Source organism: Crocuta crocuta, unplaced genomic scaffold (genome assembly GCF_008692635.1).
Source record: "Crocuta crocuta isolate KB4526 unplaced genomic scaffold, BGI_CrCroc_1.0 scaffold64, whole genome shotgun sequence".
Lineage (NCBI taxonomy): Eukaryota > Metazoa > Chordata > Mammalia > Carnivora > Hyaenidae > Crocuta > Crocuta crocuta.
The window spans coordinates 621,841-649,031 of record NW_027530640.1 but is presented as its reverse complement, the minus strand read 5'-3'; the positions used below and the strand labels follow the sequence as shown (position 1 = coordinate 649,031).

Sequence of the window (27,191 nt, the reverse complement as noted above, 5' to 3'; positions counted from 1 at the left end):
TAGCTTGGCATGATTTCTTGTTTTTCCTTCTCCTGCTTCCTGAAAACTGGCCACATGTTTCTCTAAAGTAAGTAAACTCTTAAATGACTTGCTGATTCCTTTGCATATTAAAAAATTAGCTTGTCTATAGTAAAATGTTGTTTGAGTGCTTTTATGTTGGGAAGGATTCTTAAAGTATTTTATCACTTAACCCATAGAGTTGGGGTTAACCTAATTCTCTTTAGGTTACCAGCATTTTCTGGATAACGAACATCAATAGACTGAGATTTAATAGAAGCATGGATTTTTGTGATAAAAAGCAAAACTTGGTAATTTGTATATTGCCACTGTTAGCACATGTAAATGTCTATACTTTTGTGGTGGACACCGGGAGTTTAAAAAGCACATGGTGTTGGGTTTGTTCTGGTCGGACTTCTAATCTAGTTAGTGTTCATTTGCAGATAGTTAGCATTTAGTGAGCCCTTGGTATTTGCAGAGACTGCTCAGCTCTTTCATATGAATTAATTTCCTTTAACCCCCTCAAAAATCCTGTGAGGTGCTACCATTATTAATCTCCTCTGACATCGGTACTGGGTAAAGACCATAGAGCTCATTATTCTATGGTACATCTAGATGGTATGTCATCTAGCCCGTCTTCGTGACAACACTCATGGGTGTGTATTTTGTTTCTCGAAGCTTTTGAGGATGCGGACCTTAACTTGGTCGTTCCATCGGCTCTCTTTGCGGCGGTGGGCACAGCGGGCCAGAGGTGTACCACTGCGCGGCGCCTGGTGAGTGTGTCTGCATGGGCTCATGACGTTGTCTTCAGACCCCACTTAGTTTCACATCGCACTGCTAGGAAGCGGCGTACACGTATCGCTGGAAAAACATGTTCCCATAGACACAGTTGACACATTGGTGGCCCGTATACTCTCTGGCGTGCTCAAGGCAGATGGCGCTGATCGGTCAGGGATCGTGCCCAAGCTAAAAGTGGTGGAGTCAGATGGGGACTGAGAACCTCGAACAATATGGACAAAGTTCAATGTCCATTGACATTGGAGAATAAAATCAGCTAAGAGTTTGAAGAATTTGAAGATTGTTTGCTAACAGATACAGAGCCTTGGCTTCTTTATAAAAACATTTAGTAAAACATTATAAAGACAGTAATTTGGGGTCCATCAGTCTGGTGTTAGATTTCTAGACTTGCTGTGATCTGGTTTATTTTTGAAAAGCAAATGTGGGTTGTCTCTGGATGAATCTGTAGTGCACACACATCTATAGGACACATTAGTGTTAGGTGCACAGAGGGACATGTGGCTTCGCATCAGCGAGTAGGGTTGGGGACGTTTCATGTCCGTACTTAGATTTGAGCTACGTTTCAGTTCTGTGTGGGCTACCAACCTGATTTTCATGGTCCTGAAAACTCAGTACTACAACCAAACAGGCTTTGATTAGGTACAAAATGTGGCTGCATTTGAAATTTTAAAAATTAGTATCGTGGAGTGTTCCTCTTGTAATTAAAAAAACCTCATGCATTGGAATTACAGAGAAATGGGCTTTGCGTTTTTACTCTTAACCACAGTATTAACCAATTCTTTATAAGGTTGACATAATCTAAATTTACTAGAATAAAAAGTGTCTGGAAAGTAAGCCCACTTTTTCTGTAACTTGTCATGTTCTTTCTTTCCCTTGTATTTTACAACAGTTGAATATCTGTCTTTCCTTTATTTTTCTGTAGTTGAAATTCTCCAAAAAAATCTGAGATATGATAGTCATAGATTACTTATAATTTACTGAATTTGCTTTAGACGTGTATTACATGAATGCTAAGAAGGAAACGGGTACTCCAAAAGATTATAAATTTTAACGACATGGTGAAATTTGAAATATCATGGAAGTCAAGCCTTCATGTATTCAGCTAAGTTTTATTTTCCCTTTGTGTCCTGGAGCAAGTATAAAGCATACAAATTCATGCTTTGTAGAGGATGCTATTAGTTACTGCCCAGATTGGTTTCTGTAGGGACAGTTAGGGCTGTGTAGAAAAATCCATTCCAGTGCTGTGGACCTCTCCGTGACTGTCAGTCCCTTTGGTACATGGAAACCAGCCCAGAGAATGGATGGCTCGAGAAGTTCACCTCCGTCAATGGGAACATAGCTTAGAGCTTACGTCCTACCTAGAGTGAGTCCAAAGGCAGTCTTCCTAGTTGAGTCCTCCCTCTGGAGGCCTACTCCACCTAAGGGCGCCTTGTTACACAGCAGCCGTACCAAGGCAGACCAAACGCTGTGGTATGTGTTCATCATACCTGGGACAGAAACACTGGAGGCTCTCCGGGAATTAAGGCGGTAAATGCTGTATGNAGAGCCCGACGCGGGACTCGAACCCATGAACCGTGAGATCATGACCTAAGCGAAAGTCGGACGCTTAACCGACTAAGCCACCCAGGCGCCCCGAGGCAGTAAATGCTTTAAAGCAAAAACAGGTGTAATTGCTGTGTGAAGCTTGGCCAGATATGTCCTTAGCAACTTGATAAAGACATGGCTTATGATTTCTTTCTAATATCCACCGAGTGGAAATTTATTATCTTAATGTAACTATTAAAATTAGGAATTGGGGTGGCTGGGTGGCTCAGCTGGTTAGGCATCCAACTTTGGCTGGGGTCATGATCTCACGGTCTGTGAGTTTGAGCCCCGCATCAGGTTCTGGGCTGACAGCTCGGAGCCTGGAGCCTGCTTTGGATTCTGTGTCTCCCTCTCTCTCTGCCCCTCTTCAGCTTGTACTCTGTCTCTCTCTCTCCCATATATAAATACACATTAAAAATATTAAAAAAATAAAAGAAATTAGGAGTTACATAACTAAAAACTATATTCTTCTGTTTCTGTGTTCAGAAATCACAGTATCTGAGAACTAGTATGTACTATAAATCAGTACTATTCAGAAAAATTGCACATTGCTGACAAATTGATGTGTTGATTTGACTATTCCCTTCAATGTTTCTCTTTTCTCTTAGTTTTTACATGAGAGCATCCATGATGAAGTTATAAACAAACTTAAAAAGGCCTATGCACAGATCCGTGTGGGAAACCCTTGGGACTGTGAGTATCTGGTTGATTTCAGAGTTTTCCTTTTTTTTAATTTTTTAACGTTTTATTTATTTCTGAGAGAGAGAGAGAGACAGAGTGAGCAGGGGAGGGTCAGAGAGAGAGGGAGACACAGAATCTGAAGCAGGCTCCAGGCTCTGAGCTGTCAGCATACAGCCCAACGCAGAGCTCAAACCCACGAACTGCGAGATCATGACCTGAGCTGAAGTCAGATGCTCAACCGACTGAGCCACCCAGGCGCAGAGCTATTCCTTTTTGACAGCTGGTGGTGTTACCAGTGTTTCTGATCTCAGAGTTTTTGTTTTTCCTTCTCTGAGAGGCCTGAGGGCATATGAAGCAGTTTATCCAGCACTTGGGGTTTCAAGTCTGCTCCTAGCTTAGGCTCCTGGGTGCTTGATGTAGGCTGGTGGGTGTGCCTAGGAGATGGTGCTCAGATGGGATGACTTTGATGAGCTTCTCTCTCTGCACTCAGTCCCTTGTGCAAGCCACCACCCTCCTCACGGAGGCTGCAAGAGTCCCCTCCACCCCCCCCCACCTGCCTGCTCCCACGTGTGCTTTCCAGAGAAGCCAGAATGATTTTTTTAAAACATGTAATTAGATGAAATAATTCATTTCCCTGCTTCATATACTCCAGGGACTTGTAATTGCTCTACAGGTGAAACCTGGATCCTCCCCTGCCCACCCCCTGACTTGCCGGGTACCGTTTCCCCCCTGCTCTCTAAGCTTCAGCTTCTCCATCTTTCTTACAGAGCTCCCATGCTCCGTCCTGCTACTTTTCCCCTTGGAAATACTCGTTACCCTGCTTTTCCCGTGACTGGTGTTCTAAGATACCCCTGATGCCTACCTAAATCTCCCTTCTTCCTCTGTACCCTGGTCACCTTTAATGTTCTGGACTCTAGCAGCCATATAGGGCAGCATCAGTTTTGCCCTGGTCAATCCACACTGGCTCCTGAGCCTGTGAAGTCCTTAGAGCATGAGCTCACTCACGGTCATGAATAAATGGATCATGTATTTTTAATGCAGTGCTTTGAGCAATTGAGAGCCGTTCCTTTAACCCAGGGGGTGATGGATTTTGCTACCTGTTTATGTAGAGAGACTTTAGTCAGGACACAGCCCCAACCCCTGGTTTAAGTGTCTTCTGTGGCTCCTGTGGCAGAGACCACACATGCCCTGCAGAACACGAACCATTTCCTGTCTAGCCATTTAACGGAAGAGGTTGCTGGCTCCCGCTCTACGCCGAGAGGCTGTCTGAAGAGGTGGGGCTCTTCACTGGGAAAGCTTTTCTAACAATGACATGATGCCGTTCGGGGTGAAATGAAAGGCATTCTTTTTTCTCTGCAGCTAATGTTCTCTATGGGCCACTCCACACCAAACAGGCAGTGAGCATGTTTCTTGGAGCAGTGGAGGAAGCGAAGAAAGAAGGTGGCACTGTGGTCTATGGTGGCAAGGTAATGACAGCCGATCCCAGTAGTGACAGATTTTTGCTTCCTTTCCTTTCAGCATGAGTGGGGCCCTGGGCAGACCGGCGAAGGGTTCCCCAGCTGCTGTCTTCGTTTTCTCCATCCCTTTCGTAAGGCGGAAATACTGTTTCAGTGAGTGACGACATAAAATGCGTGGAGCACTTCCGGAAGGACTCACACAAGAAACCAAGAGCCATGGTGGCTGTTGAATTGAGTCCTGTGGAATTTGTGTCCCTTTCCACGGGACAGTCTGAGACTTGGTGTTCAGAGCAATCAGAACCCCTATTTAGTGGTTACCTTTAAAAGTCAGTTAAGGCAGGAAATCAGAGAAAGGACGTGAGGCAGTTTTCCCCATCGACCTCTTGGCTTCACGCATTTCCACCACAGACATCATCGTTGCATAACCAATCGGTTATAAGGCAGTTGGGCATAAAGGGTAACAAGTAACTGGTTGACCATTTGGTTGGGCCGTGTGTTGGTCTCAGCACTGTGCTGACTCTAGGATTTCATTTTTCCATTCGTGTAGTGCTCCCATTTTTATACTACATAAATCTTGGTCCTGGTGGTCAACGCAGTGGTGCAGAGCTCTGAACTCACGTTTCCCGTGGAGCTTTGAACTTTGCATTTCCCAGAGAACTTTGAAACATCTGTCAAGGGACATGTGACAACATGCTGAGCACAAACAGGGTGGAAGGCTTTCACGGCACAATAGGAAGCTCAGTTAAAAATATGAATCCGAGTACTTGGAAACGGATCCCCCTCTCTGGTTTTTTAAAATGTTTACTTAAGAAAATTTTCGTTAATGATTATTTTGAGAGAGAGAGCAAGTGAGTTGCATGTGCTGGTGGAGAAGGACAGAGAGAGGAAGGCAGGATCTGGAGTGGGCTCCACACTGACAGTAGAGAGCCCAATGTAGGGCTTAAACTCAGGAATCGTGAGATCATGACCTGAGCTGTTGAGATCATGACCTGAGCGGAAGCTGGACGCATAACCGCCTGAATCCCCGAGGCGCCCCATTAAATGTATATTTTTGCGAGAGAGAGCAAGCGAGCGAGCTGGGGAGGGGCAGAGAGAGAAGAGGACAGAGGATCAGAAGCGGTCCCTGCTGACAGCGGAGCGCGTGCGCACACATGCACATCTGGTTGGATAGAAGTGTGCTTGCATATTTGTGTATTTTTTGTTACTCATAAGTGTTACTCTTTTTCCCTTTGTGTAACGTGTATTTAAGTTACGTAATGCCCTGTGGTGTTACAGTACTAGATCTTGCTGGGCAGGATTGGGAGTTGATACAGTTGGCTTTTGGGAAACATACAGCTCAAAGGGTGAGAGCTAGAATGACACACACTGGGGACTAGACCACCCGCCTTGGGCATCAAGGGCATTTTATAGAAGGAGATGTGAGCCTCGGCTAAGTGGACATGAACTAGTAATTTGGTCCATGGAGGTTGGTTAGGAGAGTGTCTACGGTATACTCCGGTGGCTTTTGGTTTTTGTATAGTATGTGTTGGTCTGCTAGGGATGTCACAGACTGGGTTGTTTAAGTAACACAAGTTGACTTTTCTCACAGTTGAGGGGGCTGAGTCCAAAATCAAGGTTCTGCTGAGGCCTGTGTTCTTGGCATGCAGACGGCCACCATATTGGTGTCCTCACGGCCACTTTCTCTGTGTCTCTGGTATCTGTTCCTCTTTTTGTAAGCATATCCGTTCTGGCAGATTAGGGCCCCTCCCATGTGGCCTCATTTAAACTTTAATTACTTCCTTAAAGGTTCCGTCTCCAGGGGCGAATGGGTGGTTCAGTGGGTTAAGGCTCAGGTCATGATCTTGAAGTCTGTGGATCTGAGACCTGCATTGGGCTCTGTGCTGACAGCTCAGAGCCTGGAGCCTGCTTTGGATTCTGTGTGTCCCACTCTCTCTGCCCCTTCCCTGCTCATGCTGTTTCCCTCTTTCTCTTTCTCTCTCTCTCTCTCAAAAAAAAAAAATTAAAAATATAAAATTAAAAAATTGTTCTGTCTCCATACTTAGTCACACTGCACTGGTTCAGGCTTCAGCATAGGAATTTGGGGATAAGGGGCACAATCCCATCTTTATTTACTTATCTGTTGTAATTTTTAAAGTGTTCATTTATTTTGAAAGAGAGAGAATCCTAAGCAGATTCCATACTGTCAGTATAGAGCCCAATGTGGGGCTTGAGCCCACAAACTGTGAGATCATGACATGAGCTGAAATCAAAGGTCAGACGTTTAAATGACTGAGCTACCCAGGCGTCCCTCACAATACAGTCTTTAAACACAGACCGTATAGGGGCTCCTGGGTGTCTGTGTCGGTTAAGTAATGACTTCGGCTCAGGTGATGATCTCACGGTTCGTGGATTTGAGCCCCGCGTCGGGCTCTGTGCTGACTGCCAGCTCAGAGCCTGGAGCCTGTTTCAGATTCTGTGTCTCCCTCTCTCTCTGACCCTCCCCTGCTCACGCTCTCTCTCTCTCTCTCTCTCTCTCTCTCAGAAATAAAACATTAAAAAAAACACACAGACCGTATAGATTACTTATTTTTACATTGTGTAAGTGTTTTTTAAAAAGCCATCTGTAACAGTGTTTTTTCAGTCTCACCTCAGCCTTTGCTCCTTGACTTTTTTTTTTTTATCTGACCAATTAGGAGTAATAGGAGGCAGAGAACGTTTTCATTCATGGTGCTGTTATTTTTGGGAAAATAATTCATCTTCTATAAATGGTGGTGGGTTTTTTTTTTCCCCTCCACAAATACAGGCAAAGGTTGTATCTGCTGACCCAAAGTAGCGGAAAACGAAATGCTTTCATTCTTGTGATTTTATTTCCCTACTGAAGGTTATGGATCGCCCTGGAAATTACGTTGAACCCACCATTGTGACAGGGCTGGCCCACAACGCGTCCATTGCCCACACAGAGACCTTCGCTCCCATTCTTTATGTCTTTAAATTCAAGGTAAAAATGGATTCTGTTTGCCTTTTCTCTAGTTTAATGTTGAAAAAACAAATAAGAAGAGTAAAGGAAATGAAGCTATATGAAATTTCACCCTGTTAGCCTTTAGACACGTTATAGAAAGTCTGTAAGAACAGTGTGTGGGGAACAAAATCGAGGCACCTGCGCCCTTCTCCTTTAGGGTTAGACCAAAACTGACCACCACCCCTCTCCCAGGCCCACCCTCCTCATCCCCAAGAGATTGAATCAAGATTTGGATGTGCCATGATTAACAGTTAAAAGATAATGAGAACTGTATCTTTTTTGCAGTTATATGATTGCTGTTTAAACGGTCAATTATTGTTTTACATAATATGACTAGAGGTATAATTTCATGTTTTATTGTGTGTGTGTGTGTGTGTGTGTGAATGTGACTGAATTCTTCAGCAAATTGTTTAGTGTCTCTTGCCTAATCTGCAAACTGTGGATAATATAAAACCTATATCATCGGATGAGGATTAAATAACTAAGTGTAATGTAAGTGGTTAGATCTGTAGGATGTCATAATTGGAGCTCTGTAAATATTAGTTCTTACATGTCATAGCTTGAATTGAAGCATGTACTCCTCTGTTTCTCAGAGTACAATTAAGGGAGAAACCCACAAAGCTGTGTATCAGAGATACAGAATTAGTAAGATAGAGTCTTTAGTTTACCTTGGTGCACCAACGTTATACTGGTACATCTCATGAAATTACCATTGTGGACTTTGACCTGAATTCTCATCCCACTGTCTGTCCTTTTAGAGTGAAGAAGAAGTCTTTGCATGGAATAATGAAGTAAAACAGGGACTTTCAAGTAGCATCTTTACCAAGGATTTGGGCAGAATCTTCCGCTGGCTTGGGTATAACTTTGTCTATTTTGAAAACTTATATGTAAGTCTGATTTGTCTCGTGAATGGACTTACCAAAAAGAAAATGAAGTCATCTTCGTTGAAAATACATTTTTTAGCATCGAGAGTCTTAGAAGTTTGGATTTTTTGTTTGTTTTTTCCTTTTATAAAAGTTTTTTAATGTTTATTTTTGAGAGAGAGAGAGAGAGAGAGACAGAGCAGGAGTGGGGGAGGGGCAGCAAGAGAGGGAGACACAGAATCTGAAGCAGGCTCCAGGCTCTGAGCTGTCAGCACAGAGCCCATTGCAGGGCTTGAACCCATGGACTGGGAGATCATGACCTGAACCTAAGTCTGTGGGCCTAATCGACTGAGCCCCCCAAGTCCCTTGTTTGTTTTGTTTCTTAGTTTCCTAATAGTTTGCTCTCAACTCTTCTTTTTACACACAGACCGAAAGGATCAGACTGTGGCATTGTAAACGTCAATATCCCAACGAGTGGGGCAGAGATTGGAGGTGCATTTGGTATGTAAAGAGTCCTTTTCATGCAGGGGGCGGTATATTAGATGTTAGGGCCGCCATAACAAAATACCAGGGACTGAGTGGCTTAAACAACAGATACTTATTTTCTCACAGCTTTGGGGGCTGCAGATCCAACCAAGGTCAAGGTGTTGGCAGTGTTGGTTTCTCCTGAAGCCTCTTTCCTGGCTTGTAGTCCCTACGTGGCCTTTTCTCTGTGGATGCGCACTTGTCGCTGGTGTCCCCTCCTTTTTTATGAGGACACCAGTCATGTTGTTTTTGGTTCCCCCTTTATGACTTCATGTTTTTTTTTCCTTTCGACTTCATCTAACCTTAATGATCTCCTCAAAGGTTCTCTTGCCAAACACAGCCACATTGTCAGTATTGGAAGTTAGGTCTTCATCATGGGAATTTGGGGTGGGGACACAATTTAGGAAGCACAGGAAAAGATGTTGTAGCTTTTAGAAAAGTTTGACCAAGAAACTGGAATAATAGAACCCGGCAAGAATCTGATCATACATGCATGAGAGAGCTTATGTGTCATGAGATCTTGTCCAAGGTCTGACTTTTTTCCTCAAATGCAGCATCAGTCGCATTGAAGCCAGGGCTCTTCACCTAAAATATGTGACCCCTTGAAATGGTGGCATCTCTTTTTGGGGGGAGATGGTCCACAACCCAGAGAACATTAAGAACCCCTGGGTTTAGGGATAAGCCAGAAAGTTTCACATGAAAAATTCTGGTTTTTAATTGCTAGGCATCATGCTAAGTGTCAAACATTATCTTTTATTTTAGATAAAAATACTAAGTTGTTTTTTTTCCTCTGGGTTCTGCTTACATTTTCTCTTAATAAGCTTTGGAGTTTTTGGTTTTGTTGTTAATGTTTATTTATTTTGAGAGAGAGATTCCCAAGCAGGCTCCATGCTGTCAGTGCAGAGCTTGACAGGGGACTCAATCTCATGAACCTTGAGGTCATGATCTGAGTCGAGATCGAGAGTCAGATGGCTTAACCAACTTAGCCACCCAGGCACCCCTTATAATTTTTAATGTTTATTTGAGAGTGTGTGAGAGTGAGTGAGGGAGGGGAAGGGAGGGAAGAAGGGAGGGAGAGAGAGAAAGAGAGGGAGGGAGAGAGGGAGAGAGAACCCCAAGCAGCTACATGGCTGTCAGCACAGCCCAAGAGGGGCTTGAACTCACCATCCTGAGATCAAAAGTCTTATGCTCCTCTGACTGAGCCAGCCAAGTGCTCTCTCAGTTTTTTCTTCTAGCTCTTCTGTTAACTATTTTCTCCTCTGCTGTTACTAACAACATCAAGACTTCTTTCTTGTGATTTGATGGCACACTTTTAGATAGTATTTTTTTCTTGTTGTGTGCAATCATTATCTTCTTATAATCCAAGTATATTACTATAGCATTTCAAAATATTATAAAAGCAGTGTATGTATATTATAGAAAATAATGAAAACCTAAGCATAAACAAGATAATGAAATTACATTTCTACCATCTAGAGGTTTCCCATTTTAACATCTTGTCTCATGGTAAGATTGGTTGTCTTTTGCTGCTTGGCAAATTTCTGTTTCCTCTTTGTTCCTCCCCCTCTCCCCCTGTCCCTAGTTCTTTTTTCCTGTTTATTTGGTTTATTTGGTCTCTGTCTTTTGTTTGTAGAGGAGATAACTCTGAGCGAAATGCGAACCCATTGGCTGGGTAGCTCTGGTCTCCTTTTGGTATCTTTCTTTCTGTGCTGCCGAGTAGGATCCGCGCAGAGAGAAACCGCCCACGAGATGTGAGCTTCTTGTGTGTTCTTCTAGGAGGAGAAAAGCACACTGGCGGCGGCCGCGAGTCTGGTAGCGATGCCTGGAAACAGTACATGAGAAGGTCCACTTGGTAAGAGCCGGCTTTCGGAGGACGGGTTTGGGCTTTGAGCTGTCAGAATGCTCTTTTAAAATTAAAAGCTCTTCTCTTTCCTGCTCTCTGTACAGCTTCACTTAACTTTGGTTTTCTTTCTCTCTTTCTTTCTTTCTTTCTCTCTTTCTCTCTCTCTCTCCTTCTCTCCTCTCCTTCCTTCCTTCCTTTTTTCTTTTTCTTTCTTTCTTTCTTTCTTTCTTTCTTTCTTTCTTTCTTTCTTTCTTTCTTTCTTTCTTTCTTTCTTTCTTCCTGGCTGTAACTATTTTTTAAAATTTTTAAAATGTTTTTATTTATTTCTTAGAGAGAGAGAGAGAGAGACAGCATGAGCAGCGGAGGGTCAGAGAGAGGGAGACACAGAATCTGAAACAGGCTCCAGGCTCTGAGCTGGCAGTCAGCACAGAGCCCGACGTGGGGCTCGAACCTAGGAACTGTGATATCATGACCTCAGCTGAAGTTGGACGCTTAACCAACTGAGCCACCCAGGCACCCCCAGGCTGTACCTATTTTTAAAATTTTTTTAATGTTTATTTTTGAGGGAGAGAGACAGAGATAGCGCGAGCAGGGGAGGGGCAGAGCCAGAGGGTGACACAGAATTTGATGCAGCTCCAGGCTCCGAGTGGTCAGCGCAAAGCCCGACGCGGGGCTGGAACTCACAGACTGCTAGTTCATGACCTGAGCCAGAAGTCTGACAATCAACCAGCTGACCCACCCAGGCACCCCGCCCACCCCTTAGTTTGACTTTCTAATACACTGCAGCTGTCTTCTCCCAGGGCATCCCTTTCGTACTGTTACTTTGTAGCCTTGCGGTCCTGCCTCAGCCAGTGCCCAGCACTAGACCGTGAAACCATCTCGTCGTGGTTTCTGTCTGGAGGCGCTGGATGAGCAGGACATTTGAGGGACAGCCTGCAGGAGAAAAGTGGAAGAAGCTGTGCTTTTAGTTTGCTCCTTGGGTGCAGCCACCACCCGTGCAGACTGTGGGGGAAAGGTGTGCAGGGCTGCTGCGGGCCAGGCTAGCACGCTGCAGGATACCAGCTGTCAGAGTGCTGAGTTTGTCGCTTGAACTATATTAGCTCGTTTACCCAGCACACGGGTAGCTGGCGCAGAGGCCTCCTCCTGGGAGAATTTTACTAGGAGTTGGTTCTTTTTCTCCTATGCTGTTTTTCCTCCCTCTTTGGGTAAAAATATTTTTGCCCAAGTGGATTAAACCAGAACACATGGGTCAGGCGCGTGTGGTGGTACGTGATGGAGCACAGGGTGAGGATCCAGGGACACTCAGCCCAGTCTCATCTATTGCTGCTTACTGGCCCTGTAACCTTAGGTGGGTTCTCAGCCGTGACCCCTTCGCGCCTCAGTCACTTGACGTCTCAGGAATTCCTGAGGTGCTGTGGCTGTGCCTTAAGTGCTGACACATGCTCGCTTCCTTGGTTCCTGTTTTTTGAAGTCAGTGATGTTCCTTTTACTTTTTTTGTACACCAGAGATCTAGAGTGGCAAACTTTTTTTTTTTTTAAGTTTTAATTATTTAAGTAATCTCCCCACCCAATGTGGAGCTTGAACTCAGGACCCTGAGATCGAGAGTTGCATGCTTTTCTGACTGAACCAGCTGGGTGCTCCTAGAGTGGTAAACATTTCCTCTTTGGAACCTGTTTTATTTTTATTTTTAAAATTTTAAATATTTATTTGCTTCGAAAGAGAGAGAGAATCTCAAGCAGGCTCTGCAGTGTCAGCACAGAGCCCGACGCGGGGCTCGAACCCACGAACCGCGAGATCATGACCTAAGTGAAAGTCGGACGCTTAACCGACTAAGCCACCCAGGCGCCCCTATTTTTAAAATTTTAAATATTTATTTGCTTCGAAAGAGAGAGAGAATCTCAAGCAGGCTCTGCAGTGTCAGCACAGAGCCTGATGCGGGGCCCAAACCCACGAACCATGAGATTGTGACCTGAGCTGAAACCAAGAGTCAGATGCTTAACCCAGTGAGCCACCCAGGAGCCTCAGAACCCATTTAATAGGGATATTTTTCGTCTCAGGAGAAAATCCAGATGTGCAGTTAATTACTAGGGAAGCTTTCGTTTTCTAACGATTACCATTTATTTGATTTCTGTTGAAACTAGAATATCTATGTTTTTCCTGCTAGTTCAGTACAAGTTATTCAGAGATAAAAGAAGAAAATTATATTTCCCATATTCTTGTGCCCTGAAGACTATGAGTAACATGTTTGATAGGTGTTTTTCCAAATATGTTTCTCTCCCTTTTTTTGTTTGTTTTCTAAAACTGGATCTATAGTAACTTCGTTTTGTATCCTAGTTTTGTTTTTCTTCACCAACTTATATACTAGACATCTCACCTTGTAAAAATACAGATAGGCTAGAATTTCTTAATGGCATAAAGTATTCTATATTATGTATGTACTACTCTTCTTTTAATTTGTTCATTTTTCCCCTCCTCTAGCACCATCAACTACAGTAAGGACCTTCCTCTGGCTCAAGGAATCAAGTTTCAGTAAAGGTGATAGTAAATTGGTGTTACTTCACAACTTAGAGACGTTCTTGCAAGTCTTTCTTCTGAAGAAGGCAAAGAAAATTGAGATTTGTCCTGAATAAATAAATTCATTATTTTGAATATGACACTGGTAATCTCTTAGCCCTGAGGCCTCAACTAAATCAAGAGACTTATTTTTCAAAAAATAAAAATAAAGGTGTCACAACATAGCCATATTTAGTAACAGGTCGATTGGGCGAATTTTTATGTTGCTGGTAGTTCATAGTTAAAGAAATGTTTTGTATTATAATTAGAAAAAAATAGTAGATGCTCTAGTAGGAATTTGGAAAAACACAGACTGGAGAAGAAAATGGAAGTCTTCTCGGTAGATGCAGGAACGTCTCCTGAGTGTGAGTACAGATTTCTGTAGTGAGTCTTGATTCACACTGTCCTTGAGCATGTGCGGGAAGGAGTAGTATCTGAAGGGAGGCTGTTGCTGTTCATGCATGTGGAAGAACCCAGCACAGTATCCGTGTGGAATGACTTGCTTTGTGTTACACGAGTAAGGGTTATTCGTCACCATTCCCGCTTCCCTTGCTCGTGTCGGCCTGTGTCCCACAAAAGAGCTGTGCATGGTGGACTCAGGTTTTGCTCCAGCCATAGAACCTGTACCTGCCAAGGACAGTGCCTATGTCTACTGAAAAGCATGTCTGGGTTTCTTAACGCAGCCTTAGACCATTGTCTTTAGCTGTTAGTTTGTGCACTTGCCCTTGGATTTGTTCTGGGAGAATGACCACTGTGTGTGGCAGCATGTGGGGGTAGGGAACTGAGGAAAGCTCACTGGCTCGTGGCTGAGAATCTGCCTCCCTCTCTTGGGCAGCTGAGTCTTTGGAGTGGGTCATCCCAAAGGGTCCTGTTGAGTCCACGCTGGCCCTGGAAGGTCTCCTGTGTCCTGGTAGTCTGTACTTCCTTGCTGGGTTGGACCTGGGCAGAAGCCTTCCAAGAAGATAACATTTGTAGATAATCTGATGCATCAGGATGTGTGGACAGATTTGGACCCCTGGCAAAAATGGGTTATGACCCAGAGAAGTAAGCGAATGGAAAAACCAGGATATTATAAATTGATCAGGGTGGGAAAGGTATTCATAATATGTCCCGTGGGACATACCACATTACAAAAGAAATGGTAACAAAGGCTCATGCAGATAGGGAGGTAAACTTTTGGGAATCATATACTGACAGGCCATTATTATTTTGTGAAATTGTGCAAGGTGATTTTTGATTGAAATATTTTCTTCTCTCTTGGGTTTTTACAGCATATTATTTTTAAACAAACATTCTAAAATACAAGCTGTATCAGCGTTTGTTTTCCCTTAACATTTTTTTGCATTTATAATTTCAGGTATTTAAGGAGTTGCTCCATCCTCCTGTGTATCTGTTAAAGCCATGACACAGTGGCCAATTTTCTAGCATGCTGGGGTGACTGGCAGCCCTAGTCTTAGGTAGAGAACCCAAGGAAAACGAATTCTGAAAGCTTTTTTGGAAACTAATTCATAATTTTTCTACATATGTTTCTAACAGTTATGAGGAAATTTTTTTTTTGTCACAATGCTTATTAAAAAATTTTGCACTTAAATTGGCCGTTTGTTCTTTTTTACTGACTTAACCGATAAAAGTTGCTTATTAGTTTGTTTTTTTTTTTTGATTTGTTTATTCAAAAGAGAGCATGCAGGGGGAGGGGCAGTGAGAGAGAGAAAGAGAGACACAAGGGGTGAGAGAATCCCAAGCAGGCTTCATGCTGTCAGCACAGAGCCCGATGGGATTGATCCCGCAAACTGAGATCATGACCTGATCCGAAATCAAGAGTCGGTTGTTTAACCGAGTAAACCACCCAGGCGTGAGGAAGCTGAGGTGTACATCTGTGTGTTGTTAGGGTCATGTCTTTTCAGGTGGGAGCAGCCCTGTACTGCCTCGTGGTTACCGTTTCCACGGAGCCGCGCGTGACTGCTTGCGTCTGCTACTGTAGCCATCCTGCTGGGGTTCCCATCCCCCACCACGGACACAGGAAGTGTGGTTAGATGCCAGCTCCCGCCCCTGCAGGGAGCCCTGTTTCTTAGCATCTTGCTGTACTTCTCCAGGCCCGGGAGAGAGCATCCCAGTGGCCGATCCTAGGATCCTGACTTGTGGTTCCACAGGCAGGCGTCAGGACACTTGACTGCTCTGGCTTCTGTTTGGGGAGGCAGGCATTGATAAGGAAGACCTCACGGTGGAGAGGAGGCAGTTTTCTGCAAGGCAGTAAGGGTGCAATTTCTTCACTCCTCTCTTCCCTGTTGTGTAACCACAGATCAATCTTGGTGGCATGTTTTGTTCCTGGGAACGCTGTAGGGACTGTCTGCAATTTCTACCTTTTTCATATTTATCCCCTTTAAAAAAAATTTTTTTTTAATATTTTTTCATTTTTGAGTGAGCAGAGCGTGAGCAGGGGAGGGGCAGAGGAGCTGGAGACAGAATCTGAAGCAGGCTCCAGGCTCTGAGCTGTCAGCACAGAGCCCAATTCAGGGCTCAAACCCATGAACCATAAGATCATGACCTGAGCTGAAGTCGGACACTTAAGCAACTGAGCCACCCAGGGACCCCATATTTATCCCCTCTTGCACATAACTGCTCATGTTTGTTTGTTTTTTCCCTGCTGTTTGTTGTGTTGACCTTAAAGGGTTTTTAAGAGGATATATGATGAGATTAGGTCCTAGGACATTAGTTTTCAGTTCCAGAAAATGTTCATACATTCTGATGTACTGAAGTTTTGGACTTTTCATGCAGTCAAATTATTGATTTTTAAAAGGTCAGTTTGTTTATTTATTTTGAGAGGGAGAGACAAAATCCCAAGCAGGCTCCATGCTCTGTGTGGAGCCCAATGCGGTGCTCGAACTCAAAATTGTGAAATCATGACCTGAGCTAGATTCAAGAGTCAGATATTTAACTGACTGAGTCACCCAGGTTCCCCTTGATTTCTTTTTTAAATATTTATTTTTAAAAATGTTTTATTTATTTCTGAGAGAGAGAGAGACAGCGTGAGCAGGGGAGGGTCAGAGAGAGAGGGAGACACAGAATCTGAAGGAGGCTCCAGGCTCTGAGCTGTCAGCACAGAGCCCAACTCAGGGCTCAAACCCACGAACCATGAGATCATGACCTGAGCCGAAGTTGGATGCTTAACCGACTGAGCTACTCAGGCGCCCTTAAATATTTTATTTTTAGGTACTTTCTACAAAAACGTGGGGCTCAAACTTAATAACTCTGAAATCAAGAGTCACATGCTGTGCCACTGAGCCCACTAGATGCGCGAAATCTCTTCATCTTTTATATAGTTTTTCCAATTTAAGTTTACAAAATTATAGTCCACAGCCATACTACCCTCGATGCGTTTGATTTTGTCTGATCTCAGAAACTAAGCAGGGTCAGGCTTGGATGGGAGAAAGTTAGGTTATAAATTCTTCCTCTGCTTTTTCTTTTTTAAAAGCATTTTCCCCTTTTTTTGAAGAAGTACTACTTGTACACAGTAAAGAAGTTTAATGCTTGAGACACAGGCTCTCCCTGTTTCCTCCTGATCTGCCTCCCCATTTATCAGAACAACCACCTGTATCTTTTCCAGTGTTGCTGACCACCTTATTCCTAAGCACTGAGCTTCTACTGCTGTTTTTCAGTAAATGTGTTTAGATATTGCCTGCAGAGTTCTCAGTGTGGTAGATGAGGAGTAACTTTTATTTTTTACAATTTAATTTTAAGTAATCTCTATACCCAACGTGAGGCTCGGACCCACAGCCCCAAGATCACGAGTTGCCTGCTCTACCAACCAAGCTGGCCAGGCGCCCCAAGGATTAACTTTCTTACTAGCACCCAAACAAAGTCTCTTTCTCCCCATTCCTGTCTGTTCATACCACAGCATTTGGTTAAGTCTGTAGTTGTGACTTCATTATGACTGTGCAGAAGGACAAATCCGGCCTTAAAGTCACGCTGACTTACCTTTTATTTTTCCTGGAGTTAATAATGACCCTTATTGCTTAACTGCCTCTGTATCTTTTTTTTCTGTCTTAGTGTAATAAAATGCAACATAAACTTCATTTTAATCATTTTAAGTGTGCCGCTCAGTGGCATTCCGTACATTCACTCATCGGTGCAGCCGTCACCACTGTCTGGTTCCAGAACAGTTTTATCCCCCCCGAGGAAACCCCATACCCATTGAGCAGTCATTCCCCTTTCTCCCCGGTGCCCTGGTCCCTGGCGACCCTGCATCTGCTTTCTGTGTCTATGGATTTGCCTCTTCTGGATATAAAAATAGACTATTACTAATGATTTCCAAATGCCTGAATTCTGTCACATGCCTGTTAATATTTTCCAGTTACTCAGGTAGCTGTTTTTGTTTATTTTTCCTGAAATGAGCTCTCCCAGTGCTCTTTGTCCTCTGCTTCAACTATTTTTTATTTAAAAAACTTTTTTTTTAATGTTTTTTACATTTATTTCTGAGAGAGACACAATGTGAGCAGGGGAGGGTCAGAGAGAGGGAGATACTCAGAATCTGAAGTAGGCTCCAGGCTCTGAGCTAGCTGTCAGCACAGAGCCCGATGCGGGGCTCGAACCCACAAACCGTGAGATCATGACCTGACCCGAAGTCGGACGCTTAACCGATGGAGCCACCCAGGTGCCCCATCCTCTGCTTCAATTAGACTGGCTGCTCTGGGCTAGCCTGCAAGTGACATCTGCATATTTCCTTTTGCTGCTCTTCTGTATAGAGACTTGCTTCCTGGCTCCTATGCATTCCTTCTGATTGCATTGATCATACTCTAGTTTTGTCAGAGCACATCCTGCAGAAACTTCCCGAGTATGGTGATTTTGGAGGTAGTTTTTCAAAGACTTCTAAAGCAAAGAGCTTTTTTCCTACTTGGAATGGAAGATTTGGTGGAGGGTGCTGCATTTAAAATACAACATTGTTTTGTTTTTGCATTGGAAAGGCCTTTAAGTGTTTTGTGGATGGATCAAAATCCATTTGATCTTTGGGTGTATGCTATGATTTTATCTAAATTGATTTTCCCAACTCAAGATTTGATGAATGAATTTCCCTTTAATGATGATGCCTTGTGTAATACATGCATTCTTGTGGTTACCAAGATCTGTTTGTAGATTGTATGATTCGGTGATTGGTGTATATATGTGATTGTGCATACACAGCCAGCATGGAGCCCAGTGTGGGGCTTGATACCACAAACCGTGAGATCATGACCTGAGCTGAAACCAAGACTCAGACGTTTAACTGACTGAGCCACCCAGGGGCCCCACTGAAGATTAAAATCTTGAGGCAGCAATTGGCCTAGCATGGATCATTGATCCTTTCCATTGTCTTGAGAAAAAGCAGAACAGTTGTATTAATAGCCATAATGATGAAATCAAGGGAGGATAATTTCCTCAATTGAGAAATAATGATATCATAGGAAAGAAATGTGGGTGCTGGTCTAAAACAGCACATTCCACTATATAGTGCAGTAATACTACTTGCCACAATTTTAAAGAAGAAAGAAAAATTATAAAAGTAACTACCTGCCACAGGGTAAGGGTTCAGTAAATATTGACTCTTATTACAGTGTTTTCCATATTTTCCTAAAAGAAACGTAGAAGTTTTTTTCAGGTTTCTGAAAAGTTAGTTGTGATTTTTGTTGGAATTCCATTAAATTTATAAATAGATTAGGAAAGAACTAATTCCCAGTACTCCAATTTTTTTTAAATCTAGTTATGTATATGTTGATTTGTTGAAATATTTATGATGCCTAGCAAAATTTTGTAACTCATTTCAGGTAGTATCTTTTAAGTTTATTCTTACATATGTTATCATTTTAGTTGTGAATGAAATTTCCCTTTCCTTACTTAGGTGTAAGTTATTACATAGGCTGTTTACTTTCTTTTTTTAAAAATTGCTTTAAATGTTTATATATTTTGAGAGAGAGAGCACGCAGATGCAGGGGAAGGCCAGAGAGAGAAAGGGAGACAGAATCTGAAGCAGGATCTAGGCTCTGAGCTGTCAGCACAGAGCCCGATGTGAGGCTCAAACTCATGAACCATGAGATCATGACCTAAGTTGAAGTTGGATTCTTACTGCCTGAGCCACCCAGGCCCCCTTGGCTGTTACTTTCTAAGCAGGTAGATTATATTTGGAAATGGAAATTCACATCCTATAACTGTTCTACATTTGCTCTGGGCTCTTGAAGGTGTTTTCATCCCAACAATTCTAGAGATGGAATACTATCGAGTTGTCTTTACGGTGTTGACCTGTAGGTGGCAGTGTTGGTCAGAACAAGCGCCTCACTTGGGCAGGAAATGAGTTGTGTTGACTGGTATCTCGGAGGTCACCATGGAAAAGGTTTTCTACTCAGCACACAGCTTTACATTCCAGCATTTCCTACCTCCAATCTAACTGCACAGATCACCTGAGCTTCAGTTGATTACTCACGTGGGGTAAAACCCAAGCCCCAGAATGTCAGAGAGGAAAAAACAGGTGTTTGACTGTAATTGTAGATTAGTGTCTTTAGTTTTAAATTAAGAAATGCTACTAAATTGTTTTATTTTCCATCCACTCCCCCCTGTCCCTCGTGGAACAGATATGTGAGCTTCCTCCAGTTTGAACAACCCCAAGGGACATTTTATTTGTTTTACTTACACTTTGATGATATTTACTATGTTCCGGGCACTTAACAAATGTAAACCCATTTGATTCTCCTAACAAGTCATGAACTAAGCACTATGAGAATTCTGAGTTTACTAATGAGGAAACTGAGGTCAGAGAAGTTAAGTAAATTTTCCCCAAGTGAACCAGCTGATAAGCAATGGGGCTGAAATTTGAACCAAAGCAGTCTGGCTCCCTAGTGAGTGCTCTGGTGACAAATCACCTAAAATTAGGGAAGTGTATTTATTTTTTTTATTTTTGAGACAGAGAACATGAGTGGGGAGGGGCAGAGAGAGAGGGAGACACAGACTCTGAAATAGGCTCCAGGCTCTGAGGTGGCTGTCCGCACAGAGCCCGACGCGGGGCTCGAACCCACGAACGGTGTGATCGTGACCTGAGCCGAAGTCGGACGCTTAACCAACTGAGCCACCCAGGCCCCCCGGGAGGCTTTTTTTTTTTTTTAATATATTTTTTTATTTATTTCTAGGGGAGAGAGAGAGACAGCGTTAGCAGGGGAGAGTCAGAGAGAGAGGGAGACACAGACTCTGAAATAGGCTCCAGGCTCTGAGCTGGCTGTCAGCACAGAGCCCGACGCGGGGCTCGAACCCACGAACCGCGAGATCATGACCTAAGTGAAAGTCGGACGCTTAACCGACTAAGCCACCCAGGCGCCCCGGGAGGCTTTTTTTAAAAGTAATTTTTAAGAGTTTATTTATTTTGAGAGAGAGAGCACGAGTGAGCAGGGAAGGGGCAGAGAGAGGGAGAGAGAAAATCCCAGGCAGTCTCTGTGCCGACAGTGGTGATGTGGGGCTGGAACTCGCAAACTTGAGCCAAAACCAACAGGCAGACGCTTAACCGACTGAGCTACCCAGGTGGCCTAAAGCTAGGGATTTTTTGCAGGGCTCTCCTGCCTTGTCTACCTCTCTTTTAATTGCTCTCCCTTCATTTTTTTCTTCTATAAAGCTCTATATTTTTTATTTTGGTATAATCACAAACTTAAAAATTGCAAATACAGTATAAAGAACTTTCCCTTTAAGTATTTGAGAGTATGTTGTTGACCTCATATCCCATCCCCTCTGACACTTGCATGCATATTTCCCAGAACCAAGGACATTTTCCTACATAACTATAATAAGCAACCAAAATCAGGGAGTTACTTATATGTTACATCTTATCTCAGATCCCATCTACCTTTTGCCCCTTGTAGCAGTAATGTCCTTTATACCAAAAAGAGCTATCTACTTTGTCTACAGTTTTTTCTTTTTCTTTTTAAAAAAATTTTTAAGGGGCTCCTGGGTGGCTCAGTCGGTTAAGCGTCCAACTTTCGCTTAGGTCATGATCTCGCGGTTCGTGGGTTCGAGCCCCACGTCGGGCTCTGTGCTGACTGCCAGCTCGGAGCCTGGAGACTGTCTCAGTCTGTGACTCCTTCTCTCTCTGACCCTCCCTTGCTCACGCTGTCTCTCTCTCTCTCCTAGAAATAAATAAAAATATTAAAAAAGTAAATAATAAATTTTTAAATGTATATTTTGAGAGAGAGAGAGACACTGTGAGCAGGGGAGGGGCAGAGAGAGAGGGAGACACAGAATCGGAAGACAGCCTCCAGGTTCTGAGCTAGCTGTCAGCACAGAGCCCGATGCAGGGCTTGAACCCATGAACCATGTGATCATGCCCTGAGCCAGAGTCGGATGCTTAACTGACTGAGCCACCCAGGCACACCTGTCTTCATTTTTTTCTTGACTCTGATGACCTTAGCACTTCTGAAATTCTAGGCCGCTGACCTGCTAGAATGCTCCTCAGCTTGGTGTTTCCTCTTGAGTAGATGGAGATTTTGTGTCCTGTGTTCAGTCATAGAGGCGATGCTGTGTTTCTCAGGTGGTGCCTCATGGTTTGTCTATTATTGAGGACGTTAATGTTGATCTCACTCTTAGGGTGGTTTCTGCCCTTTCTCCATGTACCGCACTTCTTGTTCCTTCTGTAAATGAACATCTTTTGTGGCGAAAAACTTTGAAACTACCTACGTGGCCCATTTTGCCTCAGTTTCCATTTGTTTACTTATTTATATATGTACTTAGGTTTCCCTATTTTACCCACTAAGTTACGTGCTCAGAATAAATTTTGATACCTGATTTGGCCAACAGGATTCCTGTGAAACTGGCTTTTTTTTTTCATTTTTTTTAATGTTTCATTTATTTCTGAGAGAGAGGCAGCATGAGCAGGGAAGGGTCAGAGAGAGCAGACACAGGATCTGAAACAATCTCCAGGCTCTGGGCTGGCTGTCAGCACAGAGCCTGACCCGGGGCTCAAACCCATGAACCGTGAGATCATGACCTGAGCTGAAGTCAGATGCTCAACCAACTGAGTCACCCAAGTGCCCCAAAACTGGCTTCTTTTGATGTCTTCTCACTCTGAGCCTTTCCTTCCTTTTTGGGACTAAATGTCCCAGGTTCTTTTTGTACGTACCTGTACTGGCCCTGGAATCAGCCATTTTTTTTCTGAAGAACCTGATTCCTTTTAGTTAAGAATCCTGTTCAGAAGCCAAAGCATCTCAGTGTGAAATGTCAGTGCTCCTAAGTCCTCAGAGTGGACAGAGCTGGGGAATACATGTATACGCAAGTACAGCCATAACCTTTCCACATGTATGGACAACCATGAGGTCGCATCAGAAGTGCACATCCAGTCCAACATCCCAGTGCTTGTAGATTTTGCCTTCCAGGATTTGCTTCTCTTGACTCTGATAGTCAGAAACCTGCCTCCCCGTACCCTTGCGGCCTGTTCTCGTTGGTGTAACCAATCCCCATCCTCCCAAGGACACCCTGCTCATGTCATCCTGGTTCTTGGGTGCTGGGCTCAGCCCCCACGTGGCCATCTTCCTCTCCCGTCTTGGGCTCTGACCTCCACACACACCTTCTGCATGGGGACGTCCCTCTTACCTGTCTACTGACTTTAGGATTGCACTGTTGAGGGAGACAGTAAAAAGGAACTCACAGTTGTACGTCAGGTTCCCAATGGTATTTGAGTGCTCCCCACCCTCCCTGCCTGCCAGTCACGGAGCACAGATGCCTGGGGCTTCAGCTGGATGTACATGGAGGCACTGATCTGGGCCGTGGCACACCCGTGTCCTAGGCACAGCTGGGCTTCAAGTGGGCTGAAGGCAAAGTGAGTGGGCTGGACCACATCTGCAGTCACAAAGCTGGTGCCCAATAGGGGCGAGGGGTGGCGTGCCTGGGTGGCTCAGTCGGTTAAGTATCTGACTCTTGATTTCGGCTCAGGTCACGATCTCACGGTTTGTGGGATCGAGCTGCATGTTGCGCTCCGTGCTGACAGCATAGAGCCTGCTTGGATTTTCTCTCTCCTGTTCCTGCCCCTCCCCGCCTCTGTGCATGTGCTCTCTCTCTCTCTCTCTCTCTCTCTCTCTCTCAAAATAAATAAAATTTGAAATAAAAGTTAAAAAAAAAAAAAGGTACCTCATGGGCCATAAGTGGCCCAGGTGCCTGTTCTGTTTGGTATTTAGCTTTTATAAAAGTTAAATCAAAATTTCTTAAAGTGGAGGCGGCATACTCCAATTAGTCACGGTTGGCCACACCTCAGATCTTACCCAGCTTCACACATTTCTTTCTAGCCCAAGGGCTCCGTGCCTTAATTGTTTTGGGTCTGATGAACTAGGCATCTCTCAAAGAGCCCTTCTTGGCTAAGGACAGTTATTCTACCAAGAGTGAAGCAGTTTGTAGACTTAAGTCGGGGAGCTGGCATTGTCAGGATATTACGTTAGCTGCTTGAACAGATACTACAAGGAATAAAGCCAAAACAGAATTGTTTCTCTCCTTTAACAGTTCAGGTGTAAATAGTCCAGCGTGGATCAGTGACCCACAGTGTCCTGGCCTTAGGCCTCTGTGTTGGTCCACATAGTGAAAGACGGCACAATGCCATCACCTGTTTTAGCTCATATGTAGTCAGGGGAAGGCACTCCTCCATTGAAGGGTGTGACCCAGAAGTGACACGTTATCTCCACTCACATTCCAGAGGCAGAATAAATCACACAGCATGCACAATCCCTGAGAGGCTGAGAAACAAACCTTAATTCTTTTTTCTTTAATGTTTGTTTATTGTGAGAGAGAGAGGGAGAGAATCCCAAGCACACTCCACACTGCCATCACAGAGCCCAACACAGGGCTCAGACTCATGAACTGTGACATCATTACCTGAGCCGAAAACCAAGAGTCATACCTTTTACCAGCTGAGCCACCCAGGTGCCCCATCTTTTTCTTTTTTAAAAGCCATCTCTACCCCCAGCATTGGACTAGAACTCACTACCGCAAGATCAAGAGTTGCATGCTCTGTTGCCTGAGCCAGCCAGGTGGCCTCAAATCTTTATTTTTGGGAGTCACATACCCAGTCAAAACTTGGGTCTTGCATTATGTTGAGAGAGGACAGAAGGGATATTGGAAAACTAACAGCTCCCAACTTTGTACTTATTAAAAAATAGTCCCCTCTGCCTGCTGTCTGGAATGTTCTCTGTGACATGTCATTTTGCTGCTTTATGTGGGTCTTCTGCCAATTAAGGGTGCATTTGGATCCCGCCTTCATCCCTTAGCAAAAAAGAGGGGTAGTTAGCTCCCAAAGCAGCTAATAGAGGAACTTTCAAAGTTGGTTAGAGAAGAGTGGAAGAGGTGGAACAGAGAGATTGATTGATTATTTATTTCTAGGAGAGAGAGAGAGAGAAAGACAGCGTGAGCAGGGGAGGGTCAGAGAGAGGGAGATACATACTCTGAAACAGGCGCCACGCTCTGAGCTGGCAGTCAGCACAGAGCCCAACGCGGGGCTCGAACCCACGGACCGCGAGATCATGACCTAAGCGAAAGTCGGACGCTTAACCGACTAAGCCACACAGGCGCCCCCAGAGAGGTTTGGTGGATGGGACCCTGGAGGCAGGGTTGGCAGAGGCAGGTGGGAAACCCTGTGGGAACAAAAGGCTAAAGGGAAGGAGCAAATCCTGGGAAAGGCAGTGCTGGTAAAACAAGGGAGAAACAGAAGACCACCCGGGAACCAGGATCTGAGCTTCTGCCAGCGAGGCCTCTCCGCTCCATTTTCTACTCTCTGGCTCAGTGGATTAAAAAAAAAATTGTTTTTTTAACATTTATTCATTTTTGAGAGACAGAGAGAGAGCATGAATGGGGGAGGATTAGTGAGATCTCGAGGGAGACACAGAATCCGAAGCAGGCTCCAGGTTCCAACCTGATAGAACGGAGCCCAATGCAGGGCTCCAACTCATGAACCGTGAGATCATGACCTGAACTGGAGTTGGAAGTTCAACTGATGGAGCCACCCAGGTGCCCCTCAGTGGATTCTTATTCATCACATTGGGACTGTCACAAGGGCTGGATTCAATTCCCAACTCTGGACCACCATGTGATCCTGGAAAAGCCACTCTTCTTCTTCTTCTTCTCCTCCTCCTTCTTCTTCTNGCCCATCACCCCCCTTCCCCTCTCCCCCACCCCCATCAGCCCTCATCCACATATGAGTGAAATCATGGTATCTGTCCTTCTCTGCCTGACTTATTTCACTTAGGACAACACCCTTGAGTTCCATCCATGTTGCTACACATGGCCAGATTTCATTCTTTCTCATTACCATGCAGTATTCCATTGTATAGATAAACCACATCTTTTTGATCCATCTGTCAGTTGATGGACACTTAGGCTCTTTCCATGTTTTGGCTATTGTGGAGAGTGCTGCTATGAACATTGGGGTCCATGTGTCCCTACGCAGCAGCACTCCTGTGTCCCTTGAGTAAATTCCTAGCAGTGCTATTGCTGGGTCATAGGGGAGTTCTATTGTTAATTTTTGAGGAACCTCCACACTGTTTTCCAGAGGGGCTGTACCAGTTTACATTCCCACCGACAGTGTAGGAGGGTGCCCGTTTCTCCACATCCTCGCCAGCATCTAGAGTTTCTTAATGATGTGTTCATTTTAGCCACTCTAACCGGTGTGAGGTGGTATCTTAGTGTGGTTTTGATCTGCATTTCCCTGATGAGGAGGGACACTGAGCATCGTTTCATGTGTCTGTTGGCCATCTGGATGTCTTCTTTGGAGAAGCATCTGTTCATATCTTCTGCCCATTTCTTCACTGGATTATTTGTTTTTCAGATCCCACACATCTTCTAAGACCCACTCTCTTCCTCCATAAAATGGGCCTGATCTTCCTACCATGCTTCTCTTCCCAACACTCCCGTAAAATACAAATGCAGCTTCAAATAAGAAAATTTCCTTTGCAAAGTCTAATAGACTGATGGGATTGATAGGAGTGATAGAGCTCCCTGTGTTCTGTGTGGAATTGGTCTAGGCTTGGGCCATCCCAGGGACATGGATTTCATTAAGACAAGGTCAGGGTTGTGGACCTGTAGGGGTCACCCTGATTAAAAGGTCATTCCTTTCGCAGGTAAGGTCCAGGGGAGAGCACATGGTCCGGGGGAATAGGCCCCTACCTGACAGGTCCAGGTGTCTCAGGTGGACAGAGAGAAACACCTTGTCTGGGCCACGGAATTGTAGGATCTCCCGAGCTGCTTCTGATGAGCTCCGCAGTCCCTTTGAGGAAGTCCTAGCAGGAGACCTTTGACAGGGGCCCAAGAAACACGGCTTGAACTTGTCTGATCTTGGATTGCTTTGAGCCAAATAGCCATAGAACTGAGTGTCTCTGCATTTGACCTGGTTTGAGCTGGTGATCTAGTCCCTTGTTTGGGTTTGAGCTCTGAAAGTCCCCTGAAGGGACTGAGTCTGCTGCCAACCTGAGGACATTCAGCTGTGAGCTGGGAAGGTGAGCTTTGCTCACCACTTCAGTGTGTGTGAGCGAAGCTTGGCCTGTGTCCTTTTTCAGAGCCTAAGTGTCACATGGCCTGATGTCTTCTGGGGATAGTAAGAGGGGGACAGCATCCCAGGGCTGCATCTTGTATGTTATACTGCAACTTGGAGAATCACGTTTGTGTTCTACCACATCCGTCAGTAGTAACAGCTTTAATTTTAAAGTCTAACAAGCTATTTAAAAAATAATCAAGCTTCAGTGAAGATTTTTTTTTCCTTACCCTGAAGTAATCTGTTCCAACTTAACAAAAATTAGGCATAATCCTTGCAGTATTTCCCTGGTGTTTTGCTTTGTTTTAGTCATTGATGGATTGATTGACAGAGAGGGGTGCAAGTGAGCAAGGGGAAGAGAGAGAAGTGGGGCTCACCCAA

General features: G+C 44.3%; 1 protein-coding gene across 2 annotated transcripts in view; it reads left to right on the top strand.

Moving 5' to 3' along the window:
- Positions 1-14,891, top strand: part of ALDH7A1 (aldehyde dehydrogenase 7 family member A1) — a 45,359-nt gene extending 30,468 nt beyond the window's left edge. Inside the window, exons 11-19 of one of the 2 annotated variants that reach the window (XM_077768576.1) lie at positions 676-770; positions 2,988-3,072; positions 4,420-4,526; positions 7,378-7,494; positions 8,274-8,371; positions 8,806-8,879; positions 10,680-10,755; positions 13,226-13,282; positions 14,658-14,891. In XM_077768576.1, the coding sequence (XP_077624702.1) occupies positions 676-770; positions 2,988-3,072; positions 4,420-4,526; positions 7,378-7,494; positions 8,274-8,371; positions 8,806-8,879; positions 10,680-10,755; positions 13,226-13,280 (707 nt within the window). In that variant the 3' untranslated portion in view covers positions 13,281-13,282; positions 14,658-14,891. Of the gene's footprint in view, positions 1-675; positions 771-2,987; positions 3,073-4,419; positions 4,527-7,377; positions 7,495-8,273; positions 8,372-8,805; positions 8,880-10,679; positions 10,756-13,225; positions 13,500-14,657 lie in introns of those variants that run through there. The other variant, XM_077768575.1, reaches the window with a different exon arrangement.
- Positions 14,892-27,191: the final 12,300 nt, after the last annotated feature.